General features: G+C 44.1%; 1 protein-coding gene across 13 annotated transcripts in view; it reads right to left on the bottom strand.

Moving 5' to 3' along the window:
- KTN1 (kinectin 1) overlaps positions 1-16192 on the bottom strand; it is a 75239-nt gene that overhangs the window by 36966 nt on the left and 22081 nt on the right. For 11 of the 13 annotated variants that reach the window (XM_048306049.1, XM_048306055.1, XM_048306056.1 and 8 more), the window contains exons 2-8: positions 15001-15557; positions 13254-13391; positions 10700-10867; positions 8351-8481; positions 5843-5959; positions 3255-3395; positions 1305-1411 (exon numbers count right to left, since the gene is read on the bottom strand). In XM_048306049.1, coding sequence (XP_048162006.1) covers positions 1305-1411; positions 3255-3395; positions 5843-5959; positions 8351-8481; positions 10700-10867; positions 13254-13391; positions 15001-15523 — 1325 coding nt within the window. In that variant the 5' untranslated portion in view covers positions 15524-15557. The remainder of the gene's footprint in view (positions 1-1304; positions 1412-3254; positions 3396-5842; positions 5960-8350; positions 8482-10699; positions 10868-13253; positions 13392-15000; positions 15558-16192) is intronic. The other 2 variants (XM_048306051.1, XM_048306057.1) reach the window with 2 other exon arrangements.

Here is a 16192-nt window from a genome sequence, read left to right as displayed (position 1 = left end):
ATGTCAACACCCAGTCCTGTATTTGCAACCAAAGGGCTGTACAGGGTGGGTTTGGGGCGTTTCCCCCCCCCCAAACTGTTTCATCCTAGGAAAGGGATGAGAGCCAGGTACTCCTGGCCACAGCAGCAAAACACATCACTCCTGGCCATCAGCACAACTCAGTAGCTACAACCCAGGGTCAGAAACAAAAGGTCAGCAATAAGCCACAAGCATCAGTTCCTTGAAGAGGTTTGCAAGCTGACTGCTATGATTTGGGCAGGCTGATGTAAACCAGAGAGACTGAGCATAAGGAAAGGTCTCGCATTGAAATTCACATTCTCTTCCTCTTCCCATAAAGGATTATTGATCTCAGGCTTGCTCAGGACTATTCCTCCTGGACTAACTGCAGACATTTCTTCAGACTATTTGCTGCCTCCTGGCCTTGACCTGACTATTAACTTATGGAGGTATCTGATGCACTTTCTCGGCAGGGAGAGAAGATGTATTTGTTCAGCCCGAGGGAAGAATTCTAAGAGGCTCCCCTTTGTGCCTAAGCAAGTAAAAAGCATTTCACATTTATCTCAAGTTTGCTTGAATTAAGGCCTTCTCAGGATAACTGTCTAAAAGATAATGATGCTTCATTTAAATGAACAGGGCCCCTAAAACCAGGGTTCCACACCCTTCTCTCACCACTTGACATTCCAGACTCCAACAGTAACAAATATCTGATATCAAATATCTCGTCAGTTTTGTCTTCTACACACCTTACCAGGGTGCTCAGCTTTTACCACAATGGACAAAAGGAGCAGCTCAGGGGTAGCCTAAGTTGCAACTTAACTCACTATAGACAAAACTTGGAGATACCTTTTTTTCTTGCTCCAAACATTTACACCACCAGCAGATAAATCCAAGTGCCACCGCAGCAGTACCAGTAACTGCAAGGTATTGATACTAATCTCTAAGTTTAGAGCTGCTGTTCTCCCAAGAGGTCACAATCAGCACCTCTCCTAAAGCCCCAGGGGAAGGATACACACCCTGCCAAAAACAGTAACTGTGCCTGAGCACTGCTGCACTGTTTCATTTAAAGCCTCAGCACCACAGCCTAAAAGCTCAGGCTTCAAGTTGAAAAAAAGGTAATTATTTGCTCTGAAAGCCCTGGCTCAATGCAAACACCACCAGCTACCTGTCCAGCCCAAAACATTTGTGTTCCCAGCTTAATCACTAATTCAGAGACAGCCAAGGACTCGGAAACAAAAGGAGAAGCCAAAATAACTCTTCAGAGGAGGCTCAAAAACACCCAGAGTTCCGAGTAGCTGCCAACATACTTGCTCTCCATTTGATTGGTGGAAGTACTGACAGCATCTCTCAGGATACCATTTTCCTGCTTCAGGTGGCTTATTTCTGCCTCCATCTGCTCACGGAGTTGCTGGAACTGATGGGGAAACAAAGTCAATTCTGTAAAAGATTAAGCTAAGGAGCAATAAAAACAAAAAAACCCCAGCTTGTAGCAGTAGATAAGATACCACAATAGTTTCAGTAAATAAAATGAAGTGGATTTTTGGGAAAAGGGGAGCTTTGTTCCCTCCTCACACATCCCTTCTTAAATTAAACTGTGCTACTGAGACCCTCATGCTCAAACCAAAGCACAGGTTTCCTTTTATATCAGTGCATCAACCTATTTATCAAGGCAACCTTTTTTATTGTTTAAAAGACTACATAAGTGTTACTCAGAATACCAATTGCTCAGCTACACAAGTTGAGGTATTTATCAATAACTGGGTATCAATATGTTACTTTTCCAAAGGGAAATAAAACAAACGTGCTGTAAGTTATCATTAGAAGTTTACAAAGCCTTTAAACAAAGCAGAAAAAGTAACAAAAAACTAAAAATACATGAATTATAGCATGCAAACTGCAAAAGGCATCTAATCTAATAATCTAATATTCTGATTTTCAGCAAGGTTCCAAACTGAGGCAGAAAGAAGCCCTGATAACCCAAGGTTCAGGATAGTGTGAACAAAATCAAAAGACAGGATTCAAAGGGAAAAAAAATGGACTCTGCATATGCAGACAACAGCAGAGCTGGTCTTGGAGCCAAAAGTCTGCTCTGAAAATCCTCAGGGACACACAACACTCTTCCTTTATCAGTGCCAGTTTGTAGGTATGGCTGACACTGCTCCAAGATACCATTCATCAAGTGGCTGATTCATCAATGAGCATTTCTTACATAAAAAAAAAAATCCAAATAAAAGTTTGTGTAACAACCACAGCAGCAGGGAGCAGTCCCTTGTAGGGCAGCCACCTCCAGCTCTGCACCAACAAATGTAACAAGCTGGGCCTTGGACGTTTATTGGGGGGGTCTTTTCCTTGCCTACTTCGTTTTTTAATGCCAACAAGAGAAGCAGGGGCACAAACCCCACAAAACTGGAAGCTGTGACCATTTTCAGCTCCTCTGCCATGCTGCAGCACATCAGCAGAGGGAGCAGGACCGGAGCACTGGATCTTTTGTATTTCCTTTCTCCAGCTCAGCCCGGCACTGCAGCATTTGCTAAAGCCTCCCAGGTGTGCCCAGGTCTCCATCCCCTTCCCCAGCCAGCAGCAAGACCCTCTAATTGTCCAGTTATTTACACAAGTTCCATGGAAGTTTCCTCTGCTCCAAAACTGCAGAGATGCTACTCTCCAAAGTGCCAAGACAGAGGACACAACATGAAAATTGGGGAGTTCACATGTTGGGCTCAATGCTGTGACATGCATACAGAAAAAAAACCTTCTAGAATGAAATCTAAGAAGTTAAATTGGTATAAGAAGGGCCATTTTCCTTAGAAAAATCTAAGTTAAACTTTTTAATCTGATGGAACAAACCCTTCTAAGGTCACTCCATAAAGCAACTACAACAGAAAGTAACAAGAGTCTTAAAAAAATACAAGTGTCTGCTCTTCAAATATTTCCAGCAAAGCACTCCCCCAGGCAATGATATTTCATGTGTATTATGCTACGCCGTCACTCTGTACTATAATCTTCAAGACACTTATCTGCTGGTAAATGATCATCAGCATTAGTGGCTCCCTTAAGCTGGGTATTTCAATTAGATTTTACACTTTAATTGAATAACATTTCAGTAGAACACCAGAAAGGGAAAGTAACTAGATCAAGGACCAGCTGCCTGGCCAGCACTGGGCTTTACACACCAACTAAAGTCACCTGTGAGAACTCCCTGTCTTTTTTTTAAGTCAGAAAACTGCCACAAAGTTTTGCAGTAACGTCTCAGCATTTACCTTTATCTTCATCTGCTGAGACTCTTGGTAGCTGACGTGGATTTTGCTCTGGAAGGTGCCGTGTTCCTTCTCCAGAGCGTTGATGCGTTCTCGCATCTTGGCCGTGAGCAAACCATTCCTCTCCTTCTCTGCAATCAGCTCCTTGGGTGGGAAGTAACAGGAAAAGGGAAACAAATAATCCACTGCTCCTTTCTAAAGGCTAAGAGTCTTTAAGATAACTAAAAATACAGCAAGTGTGCATCAAAACCAAAATCAGCATTGATCTTCACTCAGCAAATTCACAGTATCAGACCAAACTTCCAAAACCTTATGATGATCCTAAATCATCATAAATCTCACATTTATTAAAAAGTTTACCAATTTAAAACACTGATCTTCTGTTGTCTCAAAGAGATGGGAGTCTTTTTTCTATCTCTGACCAAATCACAGAGTTCTAACAACTAAAACCACGGGTGTATCACAGAGGGCAGAGTTTAGATTTTCATCCCAAGTTTAGCAAAATGGAAGAACACAGGTAAAGCACCATGGCAAAATAGAGCACTTTAGAGCAAAATAATTGCTTTGTAGCAGGTTGCAAAGCCAACAGCTTTGCCACAGGAGATGGGCTATTAGTGCACTACAAAGGCCAGAGAAGCCCTGAATCCCACCAGCATGATGCCATATTATAGCTTTCAGATGAAAATACGCATTGCTTTTTAATCTTTTATTAGCCAGTAATTCAACCCAGACACCTGAGAAATCCACAGAGCTGCTCCTCTGCAATATAAATGCACTTGCTGTAGTAAGCAAAAATATTAAGTGCAGCTTTCAGCAGCTCCCATCACACAAAAAGGAATTTTTACCACCCAAGCTTCAGGTGTTTCCAGCCACACAGCTCCTAACAGTGCCAGGGAGCCCTGACATAATTTAAGTGCTCTAAATTATTAGCCTGAATACCCTCCATCTCTTCAGAGTAGTTACAGTTTTTTTCACCTTTTAGTTTAAATAAGAGCTATTCTGTCTTGTAGATCAAACTCAGTTTTAAGACACTTCTGCAAATACAATCTAGACAGCTTGACACAAATCTTTCTCCATGTTATTTTTAATTAAGATGCAACTAAAAGAAGAGCACCAGGACACACTGCAGCTTCTTCTATCCCTACACCAATCCCACTACTCACTTGCAGTCCTCAGTAACCCAGCTACCCTGTCAGGGCAGAACCAGAGATCCTGGGAAGATTAACTTTTCACGAGCTTCTGTTTTGCCAAATACCTCTGAATCTTGAGGTACTCAGCTCTTGCTCTCATTTATCCCCTCCAGTTGTTATCTTTATCAAGATCCCTACAGGAATAGCTCTGCACCTTAAAGCACCTTTAGCTTTTGACAGTGCTTTCAAGAGAAACACATTAATTGGAAGATAAGAGCTTTTATCAGTCAAGCTGAGCTTTACCCTCGTTTATCCTGATACTTCAGCACTGCAGCAACTTTGCTGTTATCCATTTTCTCCCAGCTTTTCCCTTCCCCAAACTAGATGGAAAAAACCCCTGATGACTCCTGCCTCTCTGCAGATCCTGCCTCGCCTTCACAAGCCCCACTTTGCACATGGTTTTTCCCCAACCACATATGCATTTCCCACACTCAGATTCCTTCATACATTCCCTCTGCTTCTTCAGCAGCAAATCCCTCTTTCCAATTTGATTCTGTAATCCTGAGGTAGTTTCTTTCTTCCCTCCAAACACATCACAAGCCCCTTCTCCATAAGATTACATACTGACTGTCCCAAACCTCTTGATCCCACCTGTGAACACACACCTACCTGTGCCCTGCCAGGAGCTCACACAATACCCACTCCCTTCTCCCCTCCTCATCTCCCAAGGCTCCCAACTCCCGCATCCTCTGGCCACTCTGCTCCCATCTTTGCCCACCCAGCTTTCTGTGCCCAAGTTTTGTCCCACAATTCCTGAGTCTAATGCTCATGTGCTTCCAAACCAGCCAAAACACACAAATCCTTCTCCTAAGACTCTCAAATTCAGTCCATCTCCACCTCACTATTTGTTCTACTTTAACTGTTTTCCTCTGAAACCTTCATAAAAAAGTATATTTTCACAAACTAGTTTTGACAGTAATGCATCAGCATCCCAATAAGTCCAAAGCAATCAGAGCTGCACCTCCAGGGGCTGAACAGGCACATTCTGCACTTTCTGTACCTTCCTTCTTGAAGAAAACTGGTGATTGTTGTGCCTAGAAGCACTTAAGCACGTGAATGCTACAATAAGGACCAAATTAAAACTGCAGCGCAGGAAAGACGTTTAATATTTACATCCATGAAATAGTCTCACAGTGGTGAAGGAAGTGCTTTTAAAGTAACCATTTGAAAAGAAAAACAGGCTCAGCTTACAAGTCTCAGTAAATGAACTCTCTGGAAAAACTACTGGAAAATACTTGTGCATAAATACATTGTAAAAGCAAACGTAGTGTCTTGGTAAGCCTTTTCAGCATAAATATTTCACCTTTTCACTTATAATATGCTCAGTAAACCAGCATTTGCTGGCTGCTAGTCCTACAAACCCCTGCTCCTCTCTATACCCATGAACCCCTCAATGTTTACCTGGGAGAGCTGCTTGCACTGCTCCTTTGCAACAGCTGCCTCCTCCTTCATCGCTGCGAGTATCTTCTCCTTGTCCTGGAGCTGGTGCAGAGCTGCAGCCGTCTCAGCCTTGCTGGCCTGCAGCAGGATGACATAAAAATAACCACAAATAGTGGCACAGCACACTGAAAGGCAGCAAAGCAAACCCGAGAGGAGGAAACACCCCCTCCTGCCCCCAGATTTTCCATCTGCACGGCGCGCGTGGCACCACTGCTACCCAGTTATGCCACTAATGGATCCCATTTCACCAGGCAAGGAAATGCATTTTCAAGCCATGGAAGCCAATTAAGAGGATAAATGGGCTCTTAAGGTGCTTCCCATTGCAAAAGAGCTGCTGTGGTGGCAGTGGGGAAAATAAAGAACAGCCATTAAGAGAAATAATGGGAAAAGATGCAGAGACACTGAATCAGTCAATAACTGCGGTTGGAAGGACTTCCAAGATCACCTGGTCCAGCCCACACTCAAAGCAGGTATAATCCAAGAACTGTAATTGCTTGAAATATCTCAGCACAAAGGGAAAAGGAAACACTAATCTGGTGTCTCCTTCCACTTCCCAGGAGAGCCTCCAGCTGATATAATTACATTTCTACTGGCACACTGACACACAAAGTTTCAGAGATACTCCAGGAAATAGACCTAAAAGAACAATCCCCTTGGTCCTGCCACTTGCATACTGGTCCTACCAATCAAATCAATGTAATAAGGAGCACAACTTCTACGTGTTTGGGCTCAGACTTGGCTCAGTGAAGTGTGATGGTTGCCCAGAAGGGTTGTGCAGTCTCAGTCCTTGAAGGTTCCAAGCTAGACTGGATAAAGCCCTCAGCAGCCAGTGCTGACCTCAGAGCTGGTGCTGCTTCGAGGAGGAGGCTAGACTACCTTCACTCAATGAAGCCTGATAACTGAAGAAGCAAAGAAGTGTCAGTCCCACAAATGCACTCCAGATTTGTTTGGAAATTCTTCTTTAGTGGTAATGTGCATGCCTGCAGTACAAAGACACTGTCAGGGACTTCCATGAGCTACAGAGAGAACACTGTTCACACTTCCACCTACAGAAACCTACATGTTTTTGTTGTGTACAAACCCAGGAACTCATTTTCATCCTAAAGGTTCAGCTTTAACACCAAACCTTCCTTTAACAGAAAAAAACACAGCAGGCAGGGTGGCTGCTAGAACAGGTGACACCATTCCAAGTGTAGCACTACTGGGTTTTGTCCTTGGAGGTTTTCAAGATGCAACTGCACAAATTCCTGAGCAACTTGCTCAGAATTCAGTGTTGGACCTGTTCTGAGATGGCTGCTGGACTGCACAACATCCTGAAGTCCCACCCAGCCCAAACTGTGTTGTTATGGTGATATATTGCATTAACTGGGCTGACACGTAGCCAGTTCTGCATTTCTGCTCTGGTACCACGTCTGCAGAGGAACACAGGACTGCCAGAGTTCAAGAGTGACATTCAGGATGTGACACAGTGACACCCACAGTGAGTCATGGCAGGGAGGAGTAGGTATGTGCCCAGCAACAGGATGGTGAGCAATGGTCACAAACTAAAACACAACAAGTTTCACCTCAACGTGAGGAAGAACTGCTTTCCCTGGAGGGGGTAGAGCCCTGGAACAGCTGCCCAAGGAAGGAGTGGAGTTTCCTTCTCTGGAGACATTTCAAATCCACATTTCTGTGTCACCTGCTCCAGGTGGCCCTGCCCTGGCCAGGGACTTGGGGTGGCCTCCAGAGCTCCCTTCCAACCCCAAGGATTGTGTGATTCCGTATTGGTAAGATATTGGTGGACACCATTCTCTTCTGTCTTGACCACAAGAATTAAAAAGAACTGCCAAGCACTGGCACAGGTTGCCCAGAGGGGTTTTGCAGGCCCATTCCCTGACAGCTTCAAGATATCCAGACTGAACAAAGCCCTGAGCACTGTGGGCTGACCTCAGAGCTGTTCCTGCTTCAAGTCAGAGGCTGGACTACAAACCCATTGAGGTCCCTTCCAAACCTGAATTGCTCTACGATCCTATGAAAAATATCCAAAGAAGTCAGACTACATTGTATAGACTCGCAAAACACAGAATTAGCTGATCAAGTGCACAGCCACAGCAGCTTGTTCTGAATTTCTCCCACAGCTTATCCTATTTACACATTTGGGAAAGATCACTCCCAACAGTCAGCAGCCATCCTTCCCCGTGCCAACACACGCGCGTCAGCAGCAGCACACCTGCTGTATTCCTTGTTCTCCATGGCCATGCCTGCTCTTTCCAAGTGGCCAGAGCCACCCCTGGCATGGCAGATGGCAGCACAAAAGCATCAGACAGCTCATTCCCTGCATGCAAGGCAAGCACAGACCAGCTGGAGAGAGTCTTCCAAAGACAGAGTGCCCAGATCACACGAGAACATTGACAGAGCTAATCTGACAGCACCTCTTCCACTTTCTGTTTGTTTAATAAATTTTGTCTGCCCCCCACAGTCATTCACCTTTTGCAAGAAATCATGAATTGCACCGGATTTTTCCTTTAACACCTCCACTACACAACGGGCCTCATCTTCAGAGAAGACCATATTCTTCATGGATGTTACAAAATCCTTGAATTTTACTTCAGCATTCTCTGCAACACAGAAGGGAGGATTTATTTACTTTGGACTCCATACAGAATTATTTATTTTGCCTTGAAACAGCATGTGATGGGGTATCATTATGCATTATATTTAATTCCAGTCTGAAATGCCAAGAAGCAAGAGGTCATGAACATTCAGCAAAAACAACATCTCTCCAATTTAAATCCGATAACAATCTGCCAGCTGATAGTTTTGGGAAAAGAGAAAATCCCACCACTTTGTTTGCACAGTTGGTAACGTTTATAGTGTTGCTAGAAAGAAGACAAAGCATAACACAGATTTTGGAGGAGAAAAATAGCACAAATGTGAAAAACTGAAGAGTCCTTTCCAGGGTATCATGACAGTAATTTAAATTGAGCTCCCAATTTGGAGGACAGCCTGGCTGCACAAGCAATATGCACATGACAAGTTAATTAATTTTTAAAACTGGCACATTTTTGATTACAATATATGGAAGACAAAAATATTAACTTCCAAATTTAGATTGAGGGAACTGCAGCAAGAAGAGTTCAGGAGTAGGAAGATAAATCAGTATCTTAGTGGCTGACCAAGTGTTTAAAGAGACACACACAAGGAAAGACAATTCAGCTAAACTATTCTCTAACAAAAAACACTGCTCACAAACAGGCTGCACGTAGACAGGTCATTAGGTGGCCCTCTGACTCCAGGGAACAGGAGCACAAGACCAAGGCATCCCATATACCTGTCAAACATTCACCAGTGCCCAAAACTATGTGAAGGGATGGGAAGAATAAAAAAAACCACAAGCTTAAAAGTGATGCTTGGTCAGAAATTGTCCCATAGATCATGGAGAAGGGTCTGGGTTTCTCACCACAGGTGCTAAACACGTCCCTGAAACCAATTTACACATCAAACCCAAAGATCTGTCTGAAAAATAAATGAACAAAAAAGCAGTGATGACATTATGCCCTGAAAGAAATTATCACGGATAAAAATTGCTGAATAATAGAGCAAGGGGAGGGAGTGCTGAGGAGTTCTAGCACACTCTCTCTTCTAGTCCTAAATCCAACTTAGTCTTGGCCACAGACTTCAGCTCACATCGGTGCTGCATTGACATCATCAGTGATGCTGTTACCAGGAATATGCCAAGATCCTGAGACCACAGTCCGGTGAGCCGGGAATCCATCGCAGCTGGGCCAGGACCAGCCTGAGCCCTGTGCTCCCTGAAGGCACAGAGACCTTGCCCTTGCATCCAAGGAGCTTACAATCAGAGCAGGGGGAGATTTCTATATCGGGAGGGCAAATCCCAGCTGACACAGGAGAATTAGGAGTTCATGGAGAAGGTCACAGCGTGCCAAGGAAATGAGAAGGGACGAGTGCACGTGAGGGGCTTTGATGCTGCAGGACAGTAACATGCAGCCACTGAACCAGAAGCACAAGAGGAGCCTCAGGAATGTGGGAATCCAATCAAAGAGCTGCCAGGAAGCTTTCCAGGGGGCATTTTAGAAGACAAGACTAAAAAGAAAGGTTCCAAAGAATGAAGTGAGTGACCAGACAACGCTGAAGAATCAGCCTAGCTACTCACAAATCTGAGGTCTCACCTCATGGCTCGGTATATCTGTCAGGCTTTGACATAGTCAGAGGCCTATTTAAAGCTTCAGGGTGGAACACAAGGCTCATTAATCACTCCAGGCATTTGTGGGAGAGTATGAAGGAAGTTCCCCTGTCCCAACCAATTCCAACGGCACTGAAGGGAAAATTCAGAGTCTCCCTGGAAACTGCCAGACTCTCTCCACTGGCAGTCTGCTTCAGGTCACTCTGTATTGCACTGTGTCAGTCTCGGCTCCATGAACAGTCCTGGAGCATGCAGGCTGCACTTCCAGCCTCCAGCAGACTCCAAGAGCCTGTGCTGAACGCCCTGGGTTTGGAGTCCATCCCTGTGGGCAACGTCTGAACTCTCCACTGTGAACTCCCTTGCTGCATCTGTGTGGTCTGTGATCACCCCTGTGCTCACTGAGGACACAAAAGCCCAGTCAGAGCTGAAAAGATTCAGATGGCACAAAGCCCTTTCCACAGTGCCAAAGACAAGCAGAAATGAGCACACACAAGAAGAGCATCCTGCTCTTTTGTTTTCCTCAAATCCTTTCTTCACATTACATCAGAGAGGATCCCCCTCCCCACACATCTTCCCTGTTGAGGTTTGCAAGCCGGCTATGCCAGAGACAGACTGAATCATCAGTTTCTTACCTTTATCTGTTTCATTCTTCAGTTTCTTGCCACTGCTCTTCTGGATCCCCTCATTCACATTGTGTTTTACAACTTCAACCGGCTCACGCTTTTCCAAAGTGCCTGAGTCAGAATTATCCATCAAAGGAATATAAGTAGTTGCTTGAATAAGAGGTTCATCCACCAAAACTGTAATCATAAGTCCATAGGATGGGTTAAAGCTTTGGAATAATTGACACCAACCTTTTTAGAAAAGGTGCCTAACATATTAAAAGTTGAAGTAAAACATCTCTAACCTCAACAGTTAATTATACTCTCTATTTCTATTATCCTTCACAGTTTAACTCATTAAAGCTCTTCAGGTAAGTCCATTAAATAAAGGTCTCTAATGCATAGTAATTTAATAGCTTCAATTAAATTTCTACTTCCAAAGCTGCCTTTTAGCATTTTAACAAGAAGACAAGAACCTTTACATTTTGACTTTCATTTCACTTTAGTGAGAAAGTTGCACATAGCATCAGTGAGACTGTTTTACTTGTGCCTGTGCAGGAAACCATTCAGCATCCCTAACATATAAGTCAAGTCTTTTGTCCCTATTCTGTTAAAAGCTGGTGCTGCACTGCCATCATTTTCATGGATTACATCACCTGTGAACTCAACCACTTAGGCAGAACATGCAGCAGGGGCAGCAGTCAAGCTTATTTTGCATGCAGACTCCACTGCACTTAATGAAGAGCTCTCATCTGTCAGAGCAGGCTTTGGGCACCATTAACATGCAGAGAGGTACCCAGGGCTATTGCCTGACCCCAGGTCTCCATTCCCACACCACTGGATCACCGTGGTAAGGAGCAGCCTCTGTCCAAAGAGCTCTTCAGCGGAGACAAAAGCAGGCAAGGGGAGAGCAGGAGTGACAGACCTGGGGCAACAGGTACAGCCAGAGCGGCAGCTGCTGCTTGCCCAGCTCCTGCTCCACACTGCCTGCAGGATGCCAGAGGCTGTGCATGGCCCAACAGGAAAATCACTGCCCCAGCCAGCCCAGACTGCAGGGCTGATGGACAACAGATGCCAGGCAGCAGCACAGAGAGAGAGGAGGAATTGGGTGAGATGCAGGGTTTTGGGCATCAGTGCAAAACAAGTATGCACTCCTGGCTGCCAGAGAGCCAGTTATAAAACACTCTTAAATTCTGGCTGCTGTAAAAGGAGCAGAATAGGCCAGATGGACCTTTTTGTGTCACCTGGTAAGAGCCTTTCACTTAAGCAGCCAGCAAACACCTGCAGGTACATTGCAAGCTCAGAAGTGAGGAGAGCTCTCCTCTCGCAGAAACAGCCACCAGCTACTCCAGTTGCTATCCTCATATTTTTCCTTCCTCTCCTTATTAACTTCCCCTCCTTTCAAAACCTTTTTAATATCAATGAGACATTTTGCAGGATGAAATCCCCATAGTACTGTCTTGGCTAATCCTGATGTCCACCGCTGCTCATTTTTGCTCTGTCATTTTGGAGAGGTGGCTCGAAAAAGAAACAGTTTGCATTCAAGTAATGCATAAGCTATTGCCCTGTAGCACTGACAGCTCAGCTTTGCTGCTGGCTGAGCTGGTACTGACATTTATTGCCACATACAGACAAGTTTATGGCCCCTAAAAAAGTGCAGTGCACCTGCTTCCCATCAGGAAAACAATAAGCACATCCATAAAAGGTGATCACATCCTAAGTTCCCCATCAGTAGGTTTTTTCCAGGAATCATTTAGGAGTTTTTCAGTTATACAGGAACTTTACACTGCTTAGAACCCCATCCTGGACTGAACAGTGCCCACACCCTTATAACCTGACCAAAGTACAAAGGGAACAGTGGGGAACAGCGCCTACTCCAGGAGCAGCCCATCAGCTCCCAACTTCGCAGCTGCCCCAGCAGAGAAGAGTCCTGAGCAGCTAACAAGGTGGCCTCACAGAACTTCATGGTCACGCTGTGTCCAAAAGCCAGACACAAGAGCACTCATTGTAAAACATTTTTAAAAAAGGAGAAAAACACACACACAGAGGCACAGTGAGCCAAGAGGACACAAGAAGCAGCATCTTGGCAGAGAACAAGGGATGACGAACAGTGAAGGCCTTGACAGCAAAGATGAACAGTTTGTGTTGGAGCAAGAGCCAGCCAACAAAAGGACAGTAAGAGAGGAATGTGGCCAAAGCAACTGGCTGAAAAAACTGCAATCTTGTTTGGGGCAGATGACTGCAGCAGTTCCAGACATGCCTTGCTCAGAGCAACTTAAAACCTGCTCAGCTTATACTCTAAGTCTGCACATTACTCCTCATTCAAGCATGGATGTTTGGATCCAAGAGAGCTCAGAAAGGTTCACAACATTCATTATCCCGTGCTCAGTGGTACCAGACGTTCATAAAATTTAAGAGTATCTCAGGCTCAGCAATCTTTCCTACCTGCAATTCCTGCGTTTTCAAATCAAAAGAGTTACTATTCTACAAGTTCCTTTTCCAAAGGAAGAGAAACTGAAGCATGGACAGCAAAAAGGTTTAACAGTCAGGTTTACCTGAACAATGTCACAGACTGAATTCTTACCATTATCAACTTTCTGCTTCTTTGCAGAGACTTTCTTCTTCCCCGACACATTTTCTTGCTTTATCTCCTGGTGGAGCAGCACCGGTTCTTGCTTTTTGGCAGGAGACACAACAGAATCAGTCTTACTATCTTGATCATCTGCAACAGACAATTAAGACAATACGCTCTTCTGGATATCCTCAGCAATACTTTTCAATCAGCAAATCTGTAATAACCAAAGCCTCCACTCCCAGGAAAACAAACTCACATCTTTTAAATCAGAACAAAGTTATTCACATATACATACGTACACAGACACACACACACACTTCCCAGATCAAGTGAGACCCCAAAGCAACAGGAAGGTTTAGCAGAATCAAGAGCCACAGCACCCAGTGATTTTTAAGACAGGAACCTCATGTGCAAGCAGAACACACGGCAATGCAAGGAACAGTTTAACAACTCCAATCCAGATTTCACTGTGACAGAGCAGACAGCACATGTTACCCATATTAGTTTCTTATTTAGAAGTGTACTCTTCCCTTCCGTGAACCCACTTGGGCACTTTAAACACACACCCCCAATAGCTACTGGGACTGTGAGAAGCAGAAAATAAGTGTTTCCCATCAGGGAACTGTTCTTTTTAAAAGCAGTTTCTAGTGAGAATTTTTTTATCATTTTGGACAGCCTGTGCTATATTAAGATTCTTGCCAGAGCTGACACGCACAGCACAGGGCTCTGGTGTCAGCTCCTGTAATCAAGGATAAGAGTTACTTGTGGCTGCCCTCAGAACTGTGCTTGCAGACCACGTTTTAACTGTGCCACAGAGATTTTTGGATAACACCCACAAACAAGACTGGATACTTTCTCTGTTGATAGTGGGTGGGTCTTTTTCTCCTTTTTTTTTTTTTTTTTTTTTTTTTTTTTTTTCCAGAAAAATACAAAACCTACCACATCAAGCAGCAATGTCATTCTTTTTCCTCACTCCCTGTGTAAACCTGCTGTGCCTGCATCTCACAAGGGGATCAGCAAATATCTTGGGTTTCATTTCTAGAACTGGGTATTTTTATTCTTTTTTCACTTCTATTCCTAGTCAAGACAACCACACTGAGACATGTCAGCTGCTGAGGATATGGTCAAGACAGTCAGAAGTGATTTTGATGAGTTTTTGGTCTGTTCTAGGTTGGATATTTCAGTTACAACAGCCAGACCAGTTTTAGCATCGGTTCCATTCAGTTATAGAGGTGTAGCAGGCGGGCAGCAATGAATCAATCACCAATCCATGAATCAGCCACCAAACACCTCTCTGTGCATTAACCCTGAGCTTAAACAGTGATTTATTTTGCAGACTGCTATGAGGTTACTCGAGATGCCCTCCTTTATCAGAGCCACCACTCTTAGGACTCCACTTTTTCACAGCCTGACTCAGAATGCACCCAGCAAACATCTACTGCCTTCTCTCAGGTAATCAAAATTCTGATTGAGAGCAAAGCAGCCAAACCACAGAGCAAAGCAGAGGACGAGCTACTCTGTTCCACTTCATCTTTAGTAGAAGAAAGCAAGGACGGGAGGAGGAAAACCAGAGCACTGCTGCCAGATGAAAAACAGGAGGGAAAAAAGCAATAGCTTGTAAAAAAGGAGAAGGTTAGAAGGGAGCTTTGCCCCATAGAGATCAGGCAGAACAGTTGTGAGAGACACTCTGTGGCCTTGCAAAAAGCAGAACACAGTTTTGGCGTTCTGTGCAAAAAGCATATGCAACATCAGGTACCCATTCCATTTTTCTGCTTCTTCTGCCCAGGCTTCTTCTTAGCTGCTGTTGATTCAGATGGTGGAGTGGGCTGTTTTGTAACAGGGACTGGATCTACTTTCTTGCCTGAAGACTTGGATCCTTCCAAGTCCTTAGTTACATGATCATCTTGGTTGGCCTTGTGCTTCTTCTCCTTCTTCTTCCGCTCCCTGACGCCGGCGGAGGCCTCGGTGACGCCCGAGGGGACGGGAGTGACGTGCTCTTCATCCGTGCTCAGGGCATCAGACAGCTTAAAGTCCCGAGGGGCACTTTCCGAGTCAGACTCGTGGATGTTCCCGTTCTGAGCCTCTTTCTTCTTGTTCTTCTTCTTCTCGGTTTTCTTTTTGTCAGCCTTGGTAGGTGGGAACTTTAGGTCCCGTTTCTGTTTGGCGAGGACTTCATCGTATAAAGTCTCTTTCATGAAAAGCCAGAAGAAGAGGAAGATGACTGTAATAACCACAGAAGGAATGAGGATGATAAAGTAGGTAGACTCGTAAAACTCCATTGTGCTTTTTCTTAGCTATGATTTCTTAAAAAACCTATAGGAGAAAGAAAGAAAAAAAGAGGAAGAATTAGGTTTTGAACAGGTTTTCCCTAGGTGTTATTTCCTCCACCAATTATAATAATAAAAGAAGATTTCTCATTGTTACAGAGTAGCCTTAAAGTAGCTTTAATAAAATTATCAAACTATATCAGCCATGGAACAGCTCCTGGAATCATTTACCACTTGCTTCAAAGTTGTTGGCCTGGATAGGAAGAAATGCACTTTGCCAGACTGCTGATCTGGGGAGAGAACAATTCCCTTCCCTTGCTTTCCTTCATCTTCCTCACTCTTCCTTCCCACGCGACTTTATGAAAGTGAAAGCTTTTGATTTCAGAAATACATGAGACAGCATTTTCAGAGGCTGTGAAATAAGGACCAGGGACCAGAATATGCAGAACACTGCCTTTTTTTTTTTTTTTTTCCTCCATAAATCAAACATACTGAATTAACATTCTTACCCTGGCAAGTGGGAGTTAAATTTCACCTTGCTTTTGTTCCCAGATTTATGACAGCTTCAGAAGTAGAATGAGGAGAAGACAGGAGAGAGCCCTGAATTTTAGTCAGCCATAAAGAATCAGATATTTTCAAAACTGTTTTTTGAAGTCTTAAAACCCAGCTTCACACTCATGA

Source organism: Corvus hawaiiensis, chromosome 6, assembly GCF_020740725.1.
Source record: "Corvus hawaiiensis isolate bCorHaw1 chromosome 6, bCorHaw1.pri.cur, whole genome shotgun sequence".
NCBI classification, from domain to species: domain Eukaryota; kingdom Metazoa; phylum Chordata; class Aves; order Passeriformes; family Corvidae; genus Corvus; species Corvus hawaiiensis.
Note: the sequence above shows the minus strand (reverse complement) of the source record. Positions and strands in the feature narration are given on the sequence as shown.